At 37.7% G+C, this 17,612-nt stretch overlaps 1 protein-coding gene across 4 annotated transcripts in view; it reads right to left on the bottom strand.

The window, feature by feature from the left end:
- Positions 1–15,509, bottom strand: part of sptbn2 (spectrin, beta, non-erythrocytic 2) — an 86,511-nt gene extending 71,002 nt beyond the window's left edge. Inside the window, exons 1-2 of one of the 4 annotated variants that reach the window (XM_084113632.1) lie at positions 15,028–15,054; positions 14,526–14,632 (exon numbers count right to left, since the gene is read on the bottom strand). In XM_084113632.1, coding sequence (XP_083969758.1) covers positions 14,526–14,542 — 17 coding nt within the window. In that variant the 5' untranslated portion in view covers positions 14,543–14,632; positions 15,028–15,054. Of the gene's footprint in view, positions 1–14,525; positions 14,633–15,027 lie in introns of all 4 variants that reach the window. The other 3 variants (XM_084113633.1, XM_084113637.1, XM_084113634.1) reach the window with 3 other exon arrangements.
- Positions 15,510–17,612: the final 2,103 nt, after the last annotated feature.

Raw genomic sequence — 17,612 nt, 5'->3', positions numbered from 1 at the left:
ACTCTGAACATATAAATACAATAACTTTTACAACTTTTGATTTTATTCAGGGTCTTTTTAATGCCTTTTTTAATGCCTAAACTTTTGACAATGCAAGGAAAAGGCCATATTATGAGAAACAGAAACGATTAATTGATTTATCTGGGTCTTCAGGCTATGCAGTCTGTTATAGTTTACCTCACCTCCCGATCTCTCGTTCATCCTGTGACATCCCAATAAACTGAGTTTTGCAGTGGTTTACTTCACTTCCCGATCTGAGCCGTTCGTTCATCCTGTGACATCCTCATAAACTGAGCTATGCAGTCTGTATAGTAACGGATAGAGAATTGATTAGTTCACGTTTCGAGTCTATCGACTTCGGACCCAAACCCGAAGACTCAAGAGATGAACTAATCATTTCTCTTTCCGGTACTGACAGTATAGCCTCTATGGGACTGACAGGAAAAACGAAAGACTCAGACCCGAACCCGAAGACTCGAGAGAAGAACTAAGCATTTCTATTCCCTGTACAGAACCTATAGGATGTTGCGCATGCGCGATCAACACAAAACGAAGACCCATCACTAATCGCTTGACGAAGAGCGAAACTCAAGCGCTCAGTCAGTGTTCAGCGAGTGAAAATATATCTATGCTAAACGTATACTTGGCATCTAACACACACACACACACACTGGCAAGTAAAATCTAAGAATGTATTAGCCAATGGCTAATGATAGACATTATTTAGTCGCCCAGTATGAAATGTACTCGCCCAGTATGAAATGTACTCGCATATGCGAGTGATTTACTCTTATACTACAGGGCCGTTGAATGCTTGAATCTGATTGGTTGACGAACGTTCTAACTAAGGTATGCAATTATTTTCAGGGAAACGCACGGCTAAAGTAGTTCCAGGCAGGTCTTGACCGCATTACAGTTCCATATCACTTCGCGTAGTTGACTGTAATAACGGAAAATAGGATTCAATTCATAACAAGAAAAAACATGTAGCCCCATGCGCTTGATCTGCAATTTTCGATGTCTAACTTCACAATCAATGGAAACATGCAGTTTAATTTTAATAAATAAAGTATATAGTCCTATCTATAATCAATAGAAAATTAAACTGAATATATAAATAAATTGACAGCCTAGTCCTGCTGCAGGGGTTTTCGTAATTATTGCAGATATAACAATTAAATAATTATTGATAGGCCTACTTGTTAAAAGGGCTTTGCGTTTCATTTATTAGGCTAGTCTACTGTCAATAATAGAAAAAAAAAGAATGAACGAATTAATTAAAATGAATTGAATTAATAAATAAATAATATTGATGCACACTCTCTCTCTCTCACTCTCACTCTCACTCTCACTCTCTCTCTCTCTTATAACTGCATTAATAACTGCATAAAGCCGAGGAAACACTTACTGTAAGGCCGGAAATGAATGTAATTTGATACTTATGACTGATCATGCCCAAACGCGCGTTCAGTCTGTGTTCACAGTCGGTGTTTAAAATCTGCTGCAGTCGATGGAAACAGTCAGTCTTAGAATGTTTCAGCTAGTCGTTAAGTATGTCCCCAGCATTAGTCTGCTATCAGTGGCTCAAGCCTCCGTTACTAACTCGTTACGTTTTGGAATTAGCAACGGAGGCATATGGATTAGATGCGTAAGAAATTAGTCCTACATACAAGAGCGTTTTAATGACAAAAACTTGACAAACGTCTTGAAATACATCATCTGAACAAGGTTTCGAGGTGTGGTAACTGTAGTATAAGTGGAATAATTAACTCCGGGCTGTTGAATATTAGAAAATATGCCTCGCTGACGGGACCAAACTTACCCTGTATGTGATTTACATGTACCCAAATTTCAAAACAAATAATATTTCACTTCTACTGTTAATGAAATTTTGGTAGGACATGGTTTTCACTATGGGATGGACAGCCTTATTGTTATATAATTCAGATGGGCTAAAGCAGGGCTATTCAACTGGCGGCCCACCAATCATCTCGGCCTGACGGCACCAACCTCCCTTCTCCTCTTTTCCTGACGGTGCGGCTAATTTAGTTTGATACGCACTCCAATTGACCTGAGAAGCGTTTTACGTGTGAATATTTCAGCAGTTATTATGTGTGTCCCGTATTTATGTCGACTGAACCAGCGACATTAATCATCGTTTTGGTTCGATTCTTTCTAAACGCGCTACACCAGTGGGAAGCGTTTCAATTCAACAGACACCTCTCTGTTACAAACAACAAATCACTCGATGATTTAACTAGTATTAAATCGCAGTAGTATTAAACAGCCTAGTATTAAACAGCCTCAACATTCCCAACAAGACTGAGGAAAGCAGGAGAAACCATGAACGAAATTAGAAGACTTTAAATCCCCTAATCACCCTTACAAACATTCACCATGAATGTACTGTAGTAATTGACCATGGTTTGGGCAGAAATGTGGAATATTATATTGAATACTATGTTATAGTCATTTATATTGCATTAGATTTATTAGGTGGGTAGAGGAATAGGCCTATATAATTAATTTTTGTTATGAAATTATGTCAGTTTCTTTGTAAAGGTGCGTATAGTTTTTAACCTGTGTTTAGGCATTTTTTTATACAGTGGGAGTGAGTATCCTGTGGTTATCAAGTCTGTCTCACTGTCAGAATATTTTCATTTAAGCATAACAATTATAAATAAAATAATTCTTATTTCTTACCAATAGCTATGAGCTTGTATAATGAATTTATTTGTTCCGAGGAAAATAGTTGTACACAGCTGTAAATTATCATTTACAGTCTTATATATCTGCATACTGTTGGGTACCACATTTCCAAGTAAATACAATACTTTTTTAGGTTTACTTTAGCTTATTTATTAATAAATATGATAAATCCCCAAACCAACCCACAGGCCCACCTCAACTTTTCGATTTGATAATCCGGCCCTCGAATGAAGCTAGTTGAATAGCCCTGGGCTACAGGTTATTTTTATGGTATGACAAAAAGTGTTTATTTTTAAATGTGATTATTGGTACATTTTACCAGTATTAATCATACTTTCAATACAAACATTTAAATATTTGTTTATTAATTTTTTTTATTTTTTATTTTTTATTATTATTTATTAAATTATTTTCAAATAAAAGCATTTTCTTTAATCAAAAAGCCTTTTTCCAAAAGGTACAACTTGAAAAAGGGGTAGACGACCCTGATTATATAACGAGTCTCTTCTTATATTCGGAACAATACAGTAATGAAATAACTAATGTTAACAAATGGAGCCTTAGTGTAATGTGTTTCAGAACAATAAAGGCTTGATCTATTAATACTAATACTTATTATTTATAATACATTAATATTAATACTTGATCCATTAATACTAACACTTTATCTTCTATTCTATATCTATTATCTTTATAAAAAACTTTTTTTTTTTTTTAAGTAGCCTACACGTACTGCGCTAGATTAAACTGGGACGGGTCATAGCACTTGCATATTGTTGTCCTATTGTTAGTTTCACTGCTTCTATTGTTCTCATTTGTAAGTTGCTTTGAATAAAAGCGTGCAAAATGAATAAATGTAAATGTAAAGAATCATAACATTTTCAAACAATATCTAGGGCATGTTGTAGTCACTTATCTATATATAGATCAGATCAGTTGTTGTAGTCCAGATTAAAATATATATTTTTTTAAATTAAGTTTGAAAATAAATAGCCTATTAGTTAATATTAAGTTTAGTATCAATTAAGTATTTGGCACCGAGATGAACACCATTGCGAATACAAAACTCTGAATGGCTGTTTGAACCATTTAAATACTGTTCAGAGAGCAGCTGCTGTGTTTACGGGGTTACCGGGGTAACCGCTGCACTCTGCTGTTCTGTTCCATCAGCGCCACCTGCTGTAAGAGAGTGAAAGTGCATTTTCATTCAACACGTGTCCTTCACTCGTTCCGCCATGCGCTGCTAATGCATGTTGAGCTTGTTTACATCAGAGTGCGCAAGCCTCTTTGAAGCAGCATACAGCAGTGTTGTGCATTTTAAACGGTTGTTGGGAAAAGCATTCTTAAAATGCATTCTAAAAAAAATTATAATTTGTAATAAATAATTATTCATGGTATTTTTAAGTGCCCAGGATAACAATATCATGCATGTTCATTATCATGAGATCTCGTATTATCAATACTGGCACGTCTATTTGCAACCTAGCCTTAAAGTAGAGCAACAAAAGAAAAAGTAATATGGAATGAGAAGGAAATAAAACGCTTCTAAAATAAAACTTCTAAAGTGACTTTTTGTAATGTCTGTTCAACGCTTCCATCGGCCAAAATAATAAGACGTTTCAAGAAAAGCTAAGAAATAAGAAATCTAAGAAAATGCTAAGAAATCTCTATTAGTAAGTTATTAGTAAGACGAGAGCCAGCATAACACGAAACGCATCACATATACAGTACGCACATTCAGACGTCCAGGTATAAGATTAGTCTGCCTCATACAAAAACACACACACACTGACTCTGTTAGGATGAGAGCATTAACATACAGCACACACTAGACACAGACAAATTCTGATGCAGATGAAATGGTTTCATCATCCCAATGTCTGTGCCAACATCTGAACTGAGCATTATGCTAGATCTCATACAATATCAGCAACATTTCTGCACCCTCTGAACATTAGTGGTCCTTTTCAGAGCAACTTAAATTTGATAACAGTTTGAACTGAGAGAGTCATGACAGTAGACATGGATTGTTAGTCTGCCTCTGGCACTACTACAACCTGGAGCAGCCAAGAAAATTGATCTTTGTAATAGGGTTGCCCCAACCTAAATTGAAACCAGCACTGTTAAAAACCTAGATTCTTACCAAGATCAAGTAGGGTTCACAAGGACATCTTTAGTATAAAAGAAGGCGGTAAGTATATTTATATACCCATGGTCATAGTCGTAATGATTTTTTCAGACTAGGGCTTCACAATTAATCACAATTAACTGATTTGGCTTACTGCATTTATGAAATCACAAAGGCAGCGATTATTTTTTATGCGCAGCTTGTCAGTGAAGCATGGCTCTGTGACCAGTAGTAAATGCTGCTCCATTTGAAAGCACTGAGTTTGAGTTGCTTATAACGTGCATTTGAAAAAACAACACGCGTCAAACATCTTTCCAACCACGAGAAGCATTTATGAACCTCTAACATTTAATAACATGTTGTTACTCACTTCATAACATCAGTTGAGTGTTTGAAAACATCTTTCTGTGAGATGATGTGGCTTCTTACACAGCATTGAAGTATAAAAATACTTTATTATCATGAAAATACCGGAGAAGGCTTGAAGAACTCAAACCATATATTGTCATAGTTGTGTGTTTATTAGTCATGTTTAATCAAAGTGTTTCAATCTTCTGTTTATTCAGCTACAGTGATAGTATGATGCCTAGGGCTGGGACAATAAATCAATGTTGTGCGCTAGTTTGAGTTGTAAGGTTACATCACGACCAAACGTTAGCGATTGGTTATGGCAGATCCAGAGTGGCTCTAGGCAGATCTAATAGTTTTAAACTTCAACAGAGTACCTGCTGTAAAAATTAAATGTATGAGAGTCTGGTAGGACCAGGCTAATTCTGAGGTGCAAGTACATTAAACCTCTTACGTGGACACAGGCGAATGCACCTAGCCTACAGTGCCATCTGCTGTTAAAAACTAAGCTCAGAAAAGAGAATCACGATGCATACTGAAAATCTCAGAATCGATCCACAAATTGGAGATGCATTGATTATTGTCCCAGCCCTAATGATGCCCAGTGATTCTGTTCAACAAAAACAACTAGAGGATGTATGTCAGTGTATGCGAACACTATAGGGTTGTTAGTAGCCCAGAGCTCCAGACTGCAACCAAAATGGTCAACATATGCGGAAAAATTGAGAATGTGCGAGTTAAAATTTGACGTGGTCGCTTTTGTGCGAGTACCCAATCGGTGCTTGCCTACGTGGGCGTGGGCGTGGGCGTGGGCGTGGGCGTGGGCGTGGGCGTGGGGGTGGGGGTGGGGGTGGGGGTGGGGGTGGGGGTGGCGCAATGGATAAGACACATGCCTTTGGTGTGAGAGACCCGGGTTCGAATCCACTGTGAGACACCAATGTGTCCCTGAGCAAGACACTTAACCCCTAGTTGCTCCAGAGGCGTGCGACCTCTGACATATAGCAATTGTAAGTCGCTTTGGATAAAAGCGTCAGCTAAATGAATAAATGTAAATGTAAATGTAAATGTAAAATAATTCGTCGTTACACTACATCTTTGGATGTAGGACTTTTACGGGCTTTTCCCAAACCACTGAAGTGACGTCGATTTCCGGGTTAGCAGTAACATGAGCCGTCAGGCAAGTGTTATTTAAATAAACTCTTGATGTACTTACAAACTTTCCAATGCCTCATTTTATGAGTACAGAACCTATTTGTACTACTGTATAAGTCTGGTACCATTCTGGGCATTATTAGAGGGGTAATTTACATCCTTAGATCCATTAGCACCTGCACTAAGCCATCCAGCTGATTTCTCTAAATAAGCTCTAACTTTAATAATGTTCAACCAAGGGAAAAAAGCTTCAGGGGGGGGGTGGGGTGGGATGGGGGGTGTTATGGTGCAAAGGACCCTAGGTTGATTTTACTCCGAACCATCCCTTTAATACGTGAGTTGAGGGAGTCATTCATTCAACCGATTTGTTCAAACGGCTGCAAGTGATTGTTCATTGAATCATTAAAATGATTCGTTCAAAACGCGGATTTCAGTCAAAAAAATAGTCGCTGTCTGTTGGACTCTGACTGCTACAGTTTAATTTTGAAATTCTCGGAGAAATAAAGGGAAAACAAACAATATTGACAATATTGTGTCTAAAAAGTAACTCACAATGTTAACTTATTGCTAATTTAACTGTTGTATAAAATAAATAGCACATTTGCAATTGTGCACGGGAAAACGGCACTCTTGCTCATGTGATATTCTAATACAACAACATAATATGATATAAATATAAGACAAAAACTCATTTGGGGACATAGCCTACCTATATATCTGCACTGACATCACGAAGTGAAAGCACGAGAGACAAATGTCAGCTCGCAGTGCCTCGTACATAGTTAAAACAATGATTAGAATATCATCATAGACAATACCACACACTCCTAAGCACATAAAGAATGAACTTACAATTGAACTGACATTTACCCATTTTCTTCTCATTCTCTCCTCCTGTCCTCCAGGAGACAGACGCAAATATGCTGCCGTGAATTGTCACGTGAACAAGCAAATCCACAACAATAGAATAATAAAAAAAAATATCAGTCACATACACATACGTACACACATACACACTGATGAAGTGCGCAAATTAGGAATTCAGGAATTAAGTAGTCTAAAAACGAAGAGGTCAATAACTGATTATGAATGCCGGTGGAAAGGACAAGCCAACGAGCCAGCATACAGCCTCAGACACAACTGATGACGAGAGCACAGGTGCGGACAGGGAGGAACCAAGTGAGCAAAGGAATATAACAAATACATATTATGTTTATGTTTGATTATACAAAAATTAGGGCTGTCAAAATGAACACGTTAACGCATGCGATTCATTTTTTCAGTTAAACACGTTAAAAATATTTAACGCAATTAATGCAGCATCAGATTTTTTCTTTCATCCATTGGCTGCTCTACAGTATTTTATCACGCTATCATTCATTCAAGTGCTAATAAACCATTCAAGCGCGATACAACGCAAAAATAAGAACTTAAATCTGTACTGGCGGCACGCTGTCTGTAAATCTCCTCTCTGTGTGATATACACAACACACACACACAGGACTCATGCGCACAGAATGCCGCTTCAGACAGCGCGCAGCCGCATTGAGTTCTCTTTCACGCTTGAACGGACAAAAACACACAAAAGTATGCCAAAATGTTCACTTTGTCGAGTATCCTCGTAAGCACAGAATTAAATTAGTTAAGAAGTGTTAAATGAACGCAAAGAGTTGTGACAACATCGGATGCTTGTCAGATCCAGATCCGTGTTGTGTGCATCAGATCTTAAAGCGACAGCAGCCTAATAAACCCGCTTCTGTGATATATTAATGTAAAAAAAATCAAATCAAAGAAAAAAGTCAGAGAAAATTTTATAACTTTATTAAATTTATGTATATTTCCTACCTAATATCAAATATTTAAAATATACTTTATGTTGTTTCTACATTAATTTGGAGATTATGTGAAATTATTACAATATAAAAATATATTAAAAAATGATAAGTGTGATTAATGTCGCGAATAGGCTAGTTAATTGTTTTAATCGATTGACAGTACTAAATAAAATACAATCAAACATTAAAAAACATACGTGGTGTTTTTTTGATAGTTATTTTTAATGGTTTTCATTTAAAAGATTAAAACATTTTGCCAAAATGAGGTCTTGTGTCACTGTCAGTCTTTTTACATCAGATTAGGACAACTATTCATCAGCATGCATTGATTAATTCCATGTTGTAAAAAAAACAATTTGGTGCGACCAAATCATGTGCTGGTGCGACCAACTGAGAAAGTTGGTAGCACCAGTGCAACCAGTGGAAAAGTTAGTCTGGAGCCCTGTAGCCCATGTGATTTGGTTGCACGATGTATTGATGTATTTATGCATGTATGTTGAATGGTTTGGGAATAGGGAAGAGCCTATACACTGGTCAAATTCAGGCTGACTCCCCCATTTTTTAAAACATTTTTAAAAATTATTGGGAGGTACTTTTAAGGTACTCAGCTCGACTCCTAATTCCTCTCATATGATCAGAGGATCGCCTGCAAGCTCATACGACAGCAATTCAGGGACCATCTGATGAATACTAGACACAAAATGACTACAAGATAAAAAGTTACCAGGCTACAACGAGTCATATGGAAAAAAATATTAAAAGGATTTGTGAGTTTCATGGCACTGATTTAGGGATGTCAATTTACACAAATTCTCATGATCTTCGTCGTATAAATGAACGATCAATTAATCGATTAATTGTTAGTTAGCCTTAATGCTTACATAAAGCTTACCTTAATGCTTTATATAGCCAACAGCATGACAGGGTATGCAAATGCTGCTCAAAACGCTGTGTTTCTCACCTAATGAATGAGAAGGATTTTTATTGTAAATAATGGGCTAGTAAGCCTGTAAAATGAGTTGATGTGATTGAGCATTACTGTTTGCGCTTCATGCACTGAAGCTGAAGCTGACCACTGGCACGTTTTACTACCGCGTTAATTCTTAACCAAATGTATCCTATATGAGATAAGTAAGGGATAATGTACATCCAGCCTGTTGTTATCACAGAATAAACCCAGGTCAGGACCCGACGCGAAGCATCAAATTTTTTGTTACTGATAATGTAGAAGTATATAGTTGCTTTGAAGAAAAGTAGCATCTGCATGATTAAATGCTACTGTTCATATGGTAACAGATCAAAATAATGCCTTATTGGTAATGACTAGCATTCATTGAGTAAATTACATTTACTTTGCTTACTGTATGACTTCACAGCTATATTTATAAGCATGCTAATCATAAGTTAGACTGCCTGCATTTCAATTATTCTTCAAACAAACTGTACACAAGAGACCCATCCCTCTAATTAACACTAAACCTTGGCCTGGTGCAGTTTAGTGCTGAAGGGGAAGATTAACCATTAAATGTGTATTCAGTCATTTTATTTTTTTACATTTCACTTATATGTCCCAGTGTGGTCTTTTGACTTTATACTGACAGTTGTCTGCATGCAGTAGATGGTGTGGCTGTGATACAGGCCTTTCATGGTATGGGGCAACAAAAAAGCATTTTCTAAGCCACTGATATCATGAGAATTATTTTTAATTGTATTTGATTCAACTACAATGTGGAAAAACCATCATAATGAGAAATAAATTATTTGTACATGAACCATATGTAAATTTGAGTGAAAAAGAACCCAGTTATTTATGCTTTCACACTGTTCCTAAATTTTCAATTCGAAAAACAGGAAGAAAAAAAGTTTTGTACAAGTTTAAATGTGTGGCCGCAAAGAATGATGACTACAGATGACGATGTAGCAATAGCCTCAATGTTGTATTGTTTTGTATGATAACGTGTTCTGCCACATATTTGGAATCATGCAATTGTCAAATTAAAGTGATCCTGGGGTACTCCTGAGCGAAGTGTGAAAAATATCACATACATCTAACAATATAACCAACCTCTCTCTGCAGAGATGGAAACTCGAGTCTGTGACTTAGACTCGAGTAGCACTTAAGTCGCAAAAAATAAATAAATAAATAACCCTGCATTCCAATGTCCATACTATCCATCCTAAATAGTATGTGAGATTAGAGATAAGTGTGTCCCAAGGCATAGTATGTTGAAAAGAGAAGTCCCTGGATGGTCTACTATTTCTGGTAGATTTTGGATCCATGCACACTTTAAAGGCTAATACTGCCCACAACCTATTGCGCTTTGGAGGAGGATTCGGTTCAGAACTACAAACACGAGTAAAAGGTGTTTAAAAAAAAACTACAACACATGGCAGATATGCTCGACCGACAGTGAGAGGTTTAGATAAAGGTTTGAGTGACTAATAAAAGTTTAACCTAATAAAAAATATCTATTTAAATGTTATCCTTATATTTCATCTGCAATAACAATGTGGACTTTTATAAAGATACGTTTGGCCATTTACTTTTAAATGCATCATCATGCATTAATATGAGGAAGTTCTCCACATGCAAGTCCCGCGACTTGATCAACGTGCTACTGCATTTCTCTCCCATACGGTAGGAAATTAAATCAAATGTGGAAGATTATAACTGTGACAAGATGATTGACAGGCCAGTTTACGGTGACAGGATGCGTGTCAGGATGCGACAGAGCGCAATTGTTAAAGACGCAATTGAATGACGTGATAGTATGTCCCAAAGCTTGTCTACTCTTTTGCTACACACTCAAAAGTATGTACTTTTACTTCACAAAAAGAATACATGCTTTTAGGGCGTAGTACAAGTAGGCGAATTGGGACGCAGAGAAAGAATTGTGACTTGACTTGGACTCGTGAACAAGTGACTCGAGACTTGACTTAAGACTCGTGAAAAACAAGTCATTTTGGTACGGCATTCCCGATTACGTTCTCTCTTTACTCCACATGCAGGAAGAAATGCAACCTTTTACTATTCATTCTTAATTCATTCATTCTTTATCAATAGGTGCTGCAACAAACACACCAAGTCAGTGTTATTTTATAAACGCGTGAAGCATCTGAAGGCACACGCGCGTATTCATCACCAAAAGGTGCTGTTATAAAAACAACAAACAGTAACAATATAGCCAAGTCTTACCTTGTGATAATCTTCTTGGCATTTAATTTGAATAGCAATCAATTAAGCCAAAAGGGAAATGTGGTGTTGCACAGCTTTCAAGAGGCTTGCTTGCTGTCCATTTTCAAGCAGTATGTCCTTTTCATGTTCTCTGCCAGATCGTGTGCGGTTTTTTTTTTTTAATTAATCGTGTAGTCCTACAGCAAACTACAGCAACTCAAATAGCTTAAAATACACAGCACTTTTTTTTTTTCTTGTGGTGACGTCCCTGCGTTCCAAAATGGTATAATGTTATATTATAGTTGAAGGTAATAGTTTTTGATTGTGAATAAAAATTAAATGAATGATTTAAGTTATACTGATTTAAGTAATACTATTTAAGTGTGCTTTATTAGACATTTTGAAGTAAAAATCTGCTCCAAGAACTCTAAAACGAAAAACCTTACATGCTATGAAGAAGCACTCATAATAGTGCTTTCTTTTCCAGAAACAAACAGGTTTCATTTCTGCCAAGCAATATCAATTCGAAATGTGTAAAAGGCCATCAACCACATCAAAATTAAATGCTAAGTACTGCAAAAACATATGTGCAATTGGCTGTTCATTTGCTACGTTGTTGCTATTAGTTGAACACCTAAACTTCTAATGGCCATGATTGTCAACCAGTCAGATCCACCCAGTTAGTTGCACTGCATAGTGAGACCCAAATATCATATTTACTGCACTTATTGAACATGCCAAAATGTATCGTTGCAAAACTGCTACAATTAAAATCCTTGCAAGATAAAGTAGATTAGAGTGACTAAAATATCCCTGACACAGGAATCAGGTTTTGTGGCAGGTATCACTTAAAAGTATTTCCTCCAAGCAAACGGAGATACTAAGGGATGTGTGGGCAGCTCTCCAGCTGATTTTATATTGGAAAAAAGCCTCCCCTTTACCCTGCTCTGACAGATTACCCAACACCATATCAATAATAACAAACAAATCATGAAACCTAAAGCTTTACGACTTTAAACTTTCACAGTCACACTAACCCTAAATGCTGATCATATAATCTCCATGCCCATCTCAGCTCTCCGTGCTCCAGTGTGGCGGTGGGTAGGAATGTAGGGGCGTTAGTGGAAACAAAAGCACCGGCAGTGGTAATGATGACTTGGCTTACAGAAACACAGCACCCTGTGCGTCGAGACAATAGTGGTCTCACTCACAGCAACATACAGACAGGGGAGTATGGGGGGGATTTAGACCGTCAGCACTCTAGGGGGCCAATGTCGCATTCCTCTCATCTTTGCCACCACACTGATGCATCCATCCATTTATCAAACCGGCAAACACAGCCACTTCCAGCCAATGATTCATTAGTACATCTGAGCAGATCTGTCTGTCCATCTGTCAGCTAGTATGTATCCAACTATGTATTTATCTTTCAATCTGCCCATCCATCCATGCCAATCTATCGGGGTTCAAGATCTTAGCAATTCCTGGGGCAGCACAAAAAAAATCAAGTTCAAAATGTACTTCAAAACAGGAATGACCCATTTGCACATTTCTAAATATTTTTACTGTTTTAATATAAAAATATAAGGTAAAATATTGAGAACAGGATTAGTTGACCGCATGTCTCCAGATTTAAAATGAGAAGCACACTAAAAACTATTGATCTTCCTTCAGTTCTATATCAAAATAAATGCTTAACAAGCATTTCCATGTAACATATTTTAGATTACACTGCATTACAATTTTACAATTCTCAAATTGACTAGGTTCAAAAAAATAAACAGGTGGATGAAATGTAGACCAAGAGAGATCAGTCCAGGTACAAATAGAATACATAACTAAGTTCTGGCTTCACTTTTGGCTCAAATGAAACATGTCTGAGTTCTGTTCTTTTAAAGAACTTCCTGTTGGCAGCAGATTATGGGCAACCTTGCTAGTTTGTAGTTTTTGCACACACTGTTCAACCTGAGAGCTCCTATTCCCATGTGATTTTATTTATTTGTTATATTACCCTTGATATATTCAGGGCAAAACTATGAAATGTTAAAGAGATAGTTCACACAAAAATAATATTGTCATCATTTACTCACTGTCATGATGTTCCAAACCTGTATTACTTTCTTTGTTGGAACAAGAAAATATTTTGAGAAATGTTTTTGTCCATAAAATGGATGTCACTGGCAACCAAATCTGTTAGTTTACCAAATATTTTTTTTAATATCTTCGTTTGAGTTCTGCAGAAGAAAAATCATACAGTTTTGGAACTACACAGATTTTTCATTTTTGGGTGAACTCTTCCTTAAAGGTTTGAACTTTATATCACGTTTCATATTTAGCAAAAGCAGCCCTAGTAATTTCAGTACCTATCAGGCACAACTGCATTGTGGGAATATCTAATGATAAGATAATAATTAATGAGGTCAGCATGTGTGAGAGAGAGAGAGAGAGAGAGAGAGAGAGAGAGAGAGAGAGAGAGAGAGAGAGAGAGAGAGATGCAAGGGTCACTTGAAGACCTATCCTTGCTGCACATCCTAAGAAGACAAATGGGATTTAAACCAATATTTCCACACAGAGACTAAAAGCAATAGTTCCCTTTTTATCAAAAGCTAAAGGCCTACTGTGAGTGATTACATAAGATCCATATTTCAACATTTCCCAAATGTACTGTTTGACCAGAACATGATACAGAAAGTACATTTCGTACTCAACCAGTTTAGCGTGGAAGAAAGAACAGGGAGATAACTTCAACAAACATTCAGCTGCTGCTCAATTGGAGGAATATTTTGTCATGTTACCTGAAAAATGACTCAAAAGTCCAGTAGAGGGACTAAAAATAAATCAAATGTGCTCAAAACAGCAGGGATACCATGTAGCGCCTCGAAATCCCCATCCAGAGGAGATGAGAGCCTGTCCAACTGAAAGAGACGCTGACGGTCAACAGCAGCACGAGCGCTGACCGCAGATCCGGCTGTAATCCCCCTCCATCCTCCGCCGCATGCTGCGTTAATGTCATCAAATCATGTGTTCTCGCCCTATCACACTATTTATAAAGCATGCATTGCCAGGTCCGATTTAATTCAACCTTTAAACGCTCTAATCTGCCAAAGATATACGTCCAATAAACTTGCATTAAAGGATGTTGTGCAGAACACTTAAGTGCATTAGGTTTAGTAGCTACCTGTCCTCTCCTTCCATGATAATTCGGCAATATCGTGGTGATTCTTTTTCTAGTGTTGGATTCAGACAGAGCAACAGCTAGCGAGGCCATGCATCCCCCTCCACCGCCTATGACAAATCAAAATAACACAGTAGATATAGCATGCAAGAAGCCCGAGATGCGAGCTACATCACATCACATTGCATTTAAAACGCCAGATAGCCTCCACTCGTACAGATATCCCTCACATTAGTGTGTTGAACCGTAATGTTTGGGTGGAAAGCTCACATGGTAGTCTGGGCAGGAGTGAATGTGCGCGGTGGACGCACAGACACACGCCGAAACAAAAGGCGAGCAGCATGGTCATTCACGCTTACTCACACACGGGGCCAGTGTGAGATAACTGAGCATTATATTACCTCACAATTTTGACAACCGTATCATATGTGGTGGCCATTATTAATTCGTGTTGACAAAAGCTTTATCTCTTAATGAACAGACCGTTACAGATACGCAGACTTACCGATGGCGTGGCTGTATTTTCAAATCCAACGGATCTCAACGTTTCTCTTGAGCGAAGACAAAGCGGATTGGTTTCGTCCAGATCATATAGGTGTTTCTGTTTTCCTCCCGTTTAAAAGCCTGATAACTCGATAGTTTTTCCTTTAAATCCGCACCATTGTGTGAGTGTGGGTATTTTATCAGCCCGAGTAGCGCGGGCGGTTATGAAACATAAAGCGACTCCCTCGCGTGACGGTGAGCTCAGGTAACCACGCCGATTTCAAACCGTTATTTCAGTTCTCTTCGATTTTTTTTTATTCCTTGGTAATTGTCATACAGCCTTGGTGTCCACGCGACCTCCGGGGTGTCGCTCTCGTCTTTCTTTAGTCCGACTGATAGACGAAAGAATGAATGATCGAGGGGGGGTTGCGGGGGCCCAGTCGCATCATCACGCTCATACATACAGCGCGAGCGCCTACACACACGAGAGACAGCAGCGCGAGTGAGCGGGACACATCTGATTAGTATGTTTAACGCATTTCGCGCCCACGGACGCACAACAAGGAGCGAATTAATTTTGCTGTCCTTTTCTCTCGTAAATACAGTGTTCGTAAAGCCTATGGGGTTTTTAAAACCACAATTGTGCCAGTGAAGGGATGGATATTTGCCACCATTATGCAAATTAGATATAGGCCTAGAGAATGAGATAAGCAAATTTGTAGCTATGAGTGACAATGTAATTTGGGCTGTTTCTCTAGTAAATATTATATTATTTAATAGTCCTATCTGTCATGTATGGTATGCTTAAACATTGGTCCACAGTGTATACCCAAAGACTGGATCCAAGCATATTTCTTGCATATTTAACATGGAAAAGGAATAACATTCCCACCCACCCCCGCAACTGAAAGATTTTACTAAATATTTTTTTAATTAATATTTCAACAACAACAAAAAAACAATTAATGTAGTTATTTTAAGGATTTTTTTAATTATTTTGTAAATACATTAATAAATCAAATCAAACTTCCTAACGCCTACCCCAATCTTGAAGTTGTCCTGTGATGAATCTGCATTTTGGCAGATAATAGCCATGGTATATATTGCTTGCCTGCCTCCTGTGTGGCGTGAATGGATATTCAGCTGTTTTTTTTTGTTTGTTTTTTTGTTTTTACAACATTCAACAACTGCAAAGAAATCTGGACCCAACCAAAATAAAGTCAGATGAAGATGCTGATGCTGTGCTTGATGACTCCGGACCTGGGCAATCTCATAAAGTTGATCCGCTGGACGCTCCGTTGTAGTGGCTCTTGCATTTATGTCAGGAAGAGGACCATTTACATCCAAATGTTATTTAGGGTATGTTTTACAAAACACCATTTTTAACTGAAATCGGAAAAATTTGTATGTGTTTTTGCCTGTTGCCCTGTTCATTTACACAACAATGCCGTTTTGGGGGCCTGAAAACACAAGCTTTTGAAAACGGGTTTCAAAGTGCAAGGTTTTGAAAACTGCTTTTACCGCCTCCATGTAAGCAACAAAAACGTGAATTTGTGAAAACGGTGACGTCATACGCATGCGTATTATGTGTTTCTTGACAAAGTGACATCACCAACTACTGGCCTGGCATGCATAATGCAGCCTTTTTAAGTTAAATTTCGCAGATCCGTGTGAACTGGGATAGTTTTGACAATGTTGTCGTCTGTTTTTAGTACATTTTTGCAACATACCCTTAATTTACAAAGAACAAAACTTAAACATAGATTTTAGAATATAAACTGCTTATTTGGCCATTTTCAGTAAGATTTACTAAATATGAAGTGTTTGTGAGCCTGCTATTGTGCGTTTAACTTCAATCAAGTCCAATAGATATCTGTTTTAAAGCAGTGGGTGAGTAATTCACTCCTTGATTTACTTAATAAAAGCCTTTGAGATTCTGTTGACAAACATGTTTGTTTATGGTTCATTATCACAGCAGTTTCAGGACAGCAGCGCCAGGCCAGCAGTCTCAGACCAGAAGTTAGGGTGGAGATTATAGCCTCATTAGGGCCCCCTGAAATCAAAATTTTTGTTTTTTAGCTTTTAGTATGAATATGTTAGCCTTAATGTTATGAATAAGCTGGTGTGTTCCAAAACAATAACAAAATTTGCATTTAGGAGATATAAGCATTCAAAACTTACAGTCTCTCACTTCCGCTAAAATGGATCACAGATTTTTATGACATCACGGTGGATTTCAGCTTCTCATCACATCTTCTGTCCAATCAAATGCTCTCTAGAATCTAAAGCGTCCCGCTCCCTATGCTATAAATACCACCTGACCAAAGCGACCGTTGACACTTCACGAAGAAATATGGTTTGGAGATGTGTGTTCGGTTGCTCAAACGCTCGAGTTTATTCTGTTTTCCAACTGTACCTTGGTTAAGAATAAAATGGCTAGAATTTATTCACACTTCTACTATTGAATCCAACGTATCATCAGCGCTTGGATTCGCTTCCATGGTGCTGTCATGTATGACTTGCAGTCTGTGAGGTAAACTAAACGCTATTGGCTATTTGAAAAAATGGGAGGAGCCATTCAATATGTCCCGCGTCAGCTTCCTGTTT

The sequence above is a fragment of the Abramis brama genome (assembly GCF_963993115.1).
Source record: "Abramis brama genome assembly, chromosome: 5".
Classification (NCBI taxonomy): domain Eukaryota; kingdom Metazoa; phylum Chordata; class Actinopteri; order Cypriniformes; family Leuciscidae; genus Abramis; species Abramis brama.
The sequence above is the reverse complement of the archived record's forward strand: the minus strand, read 5'-3'. Positions and strand labels throughout refer to the sequence as shown.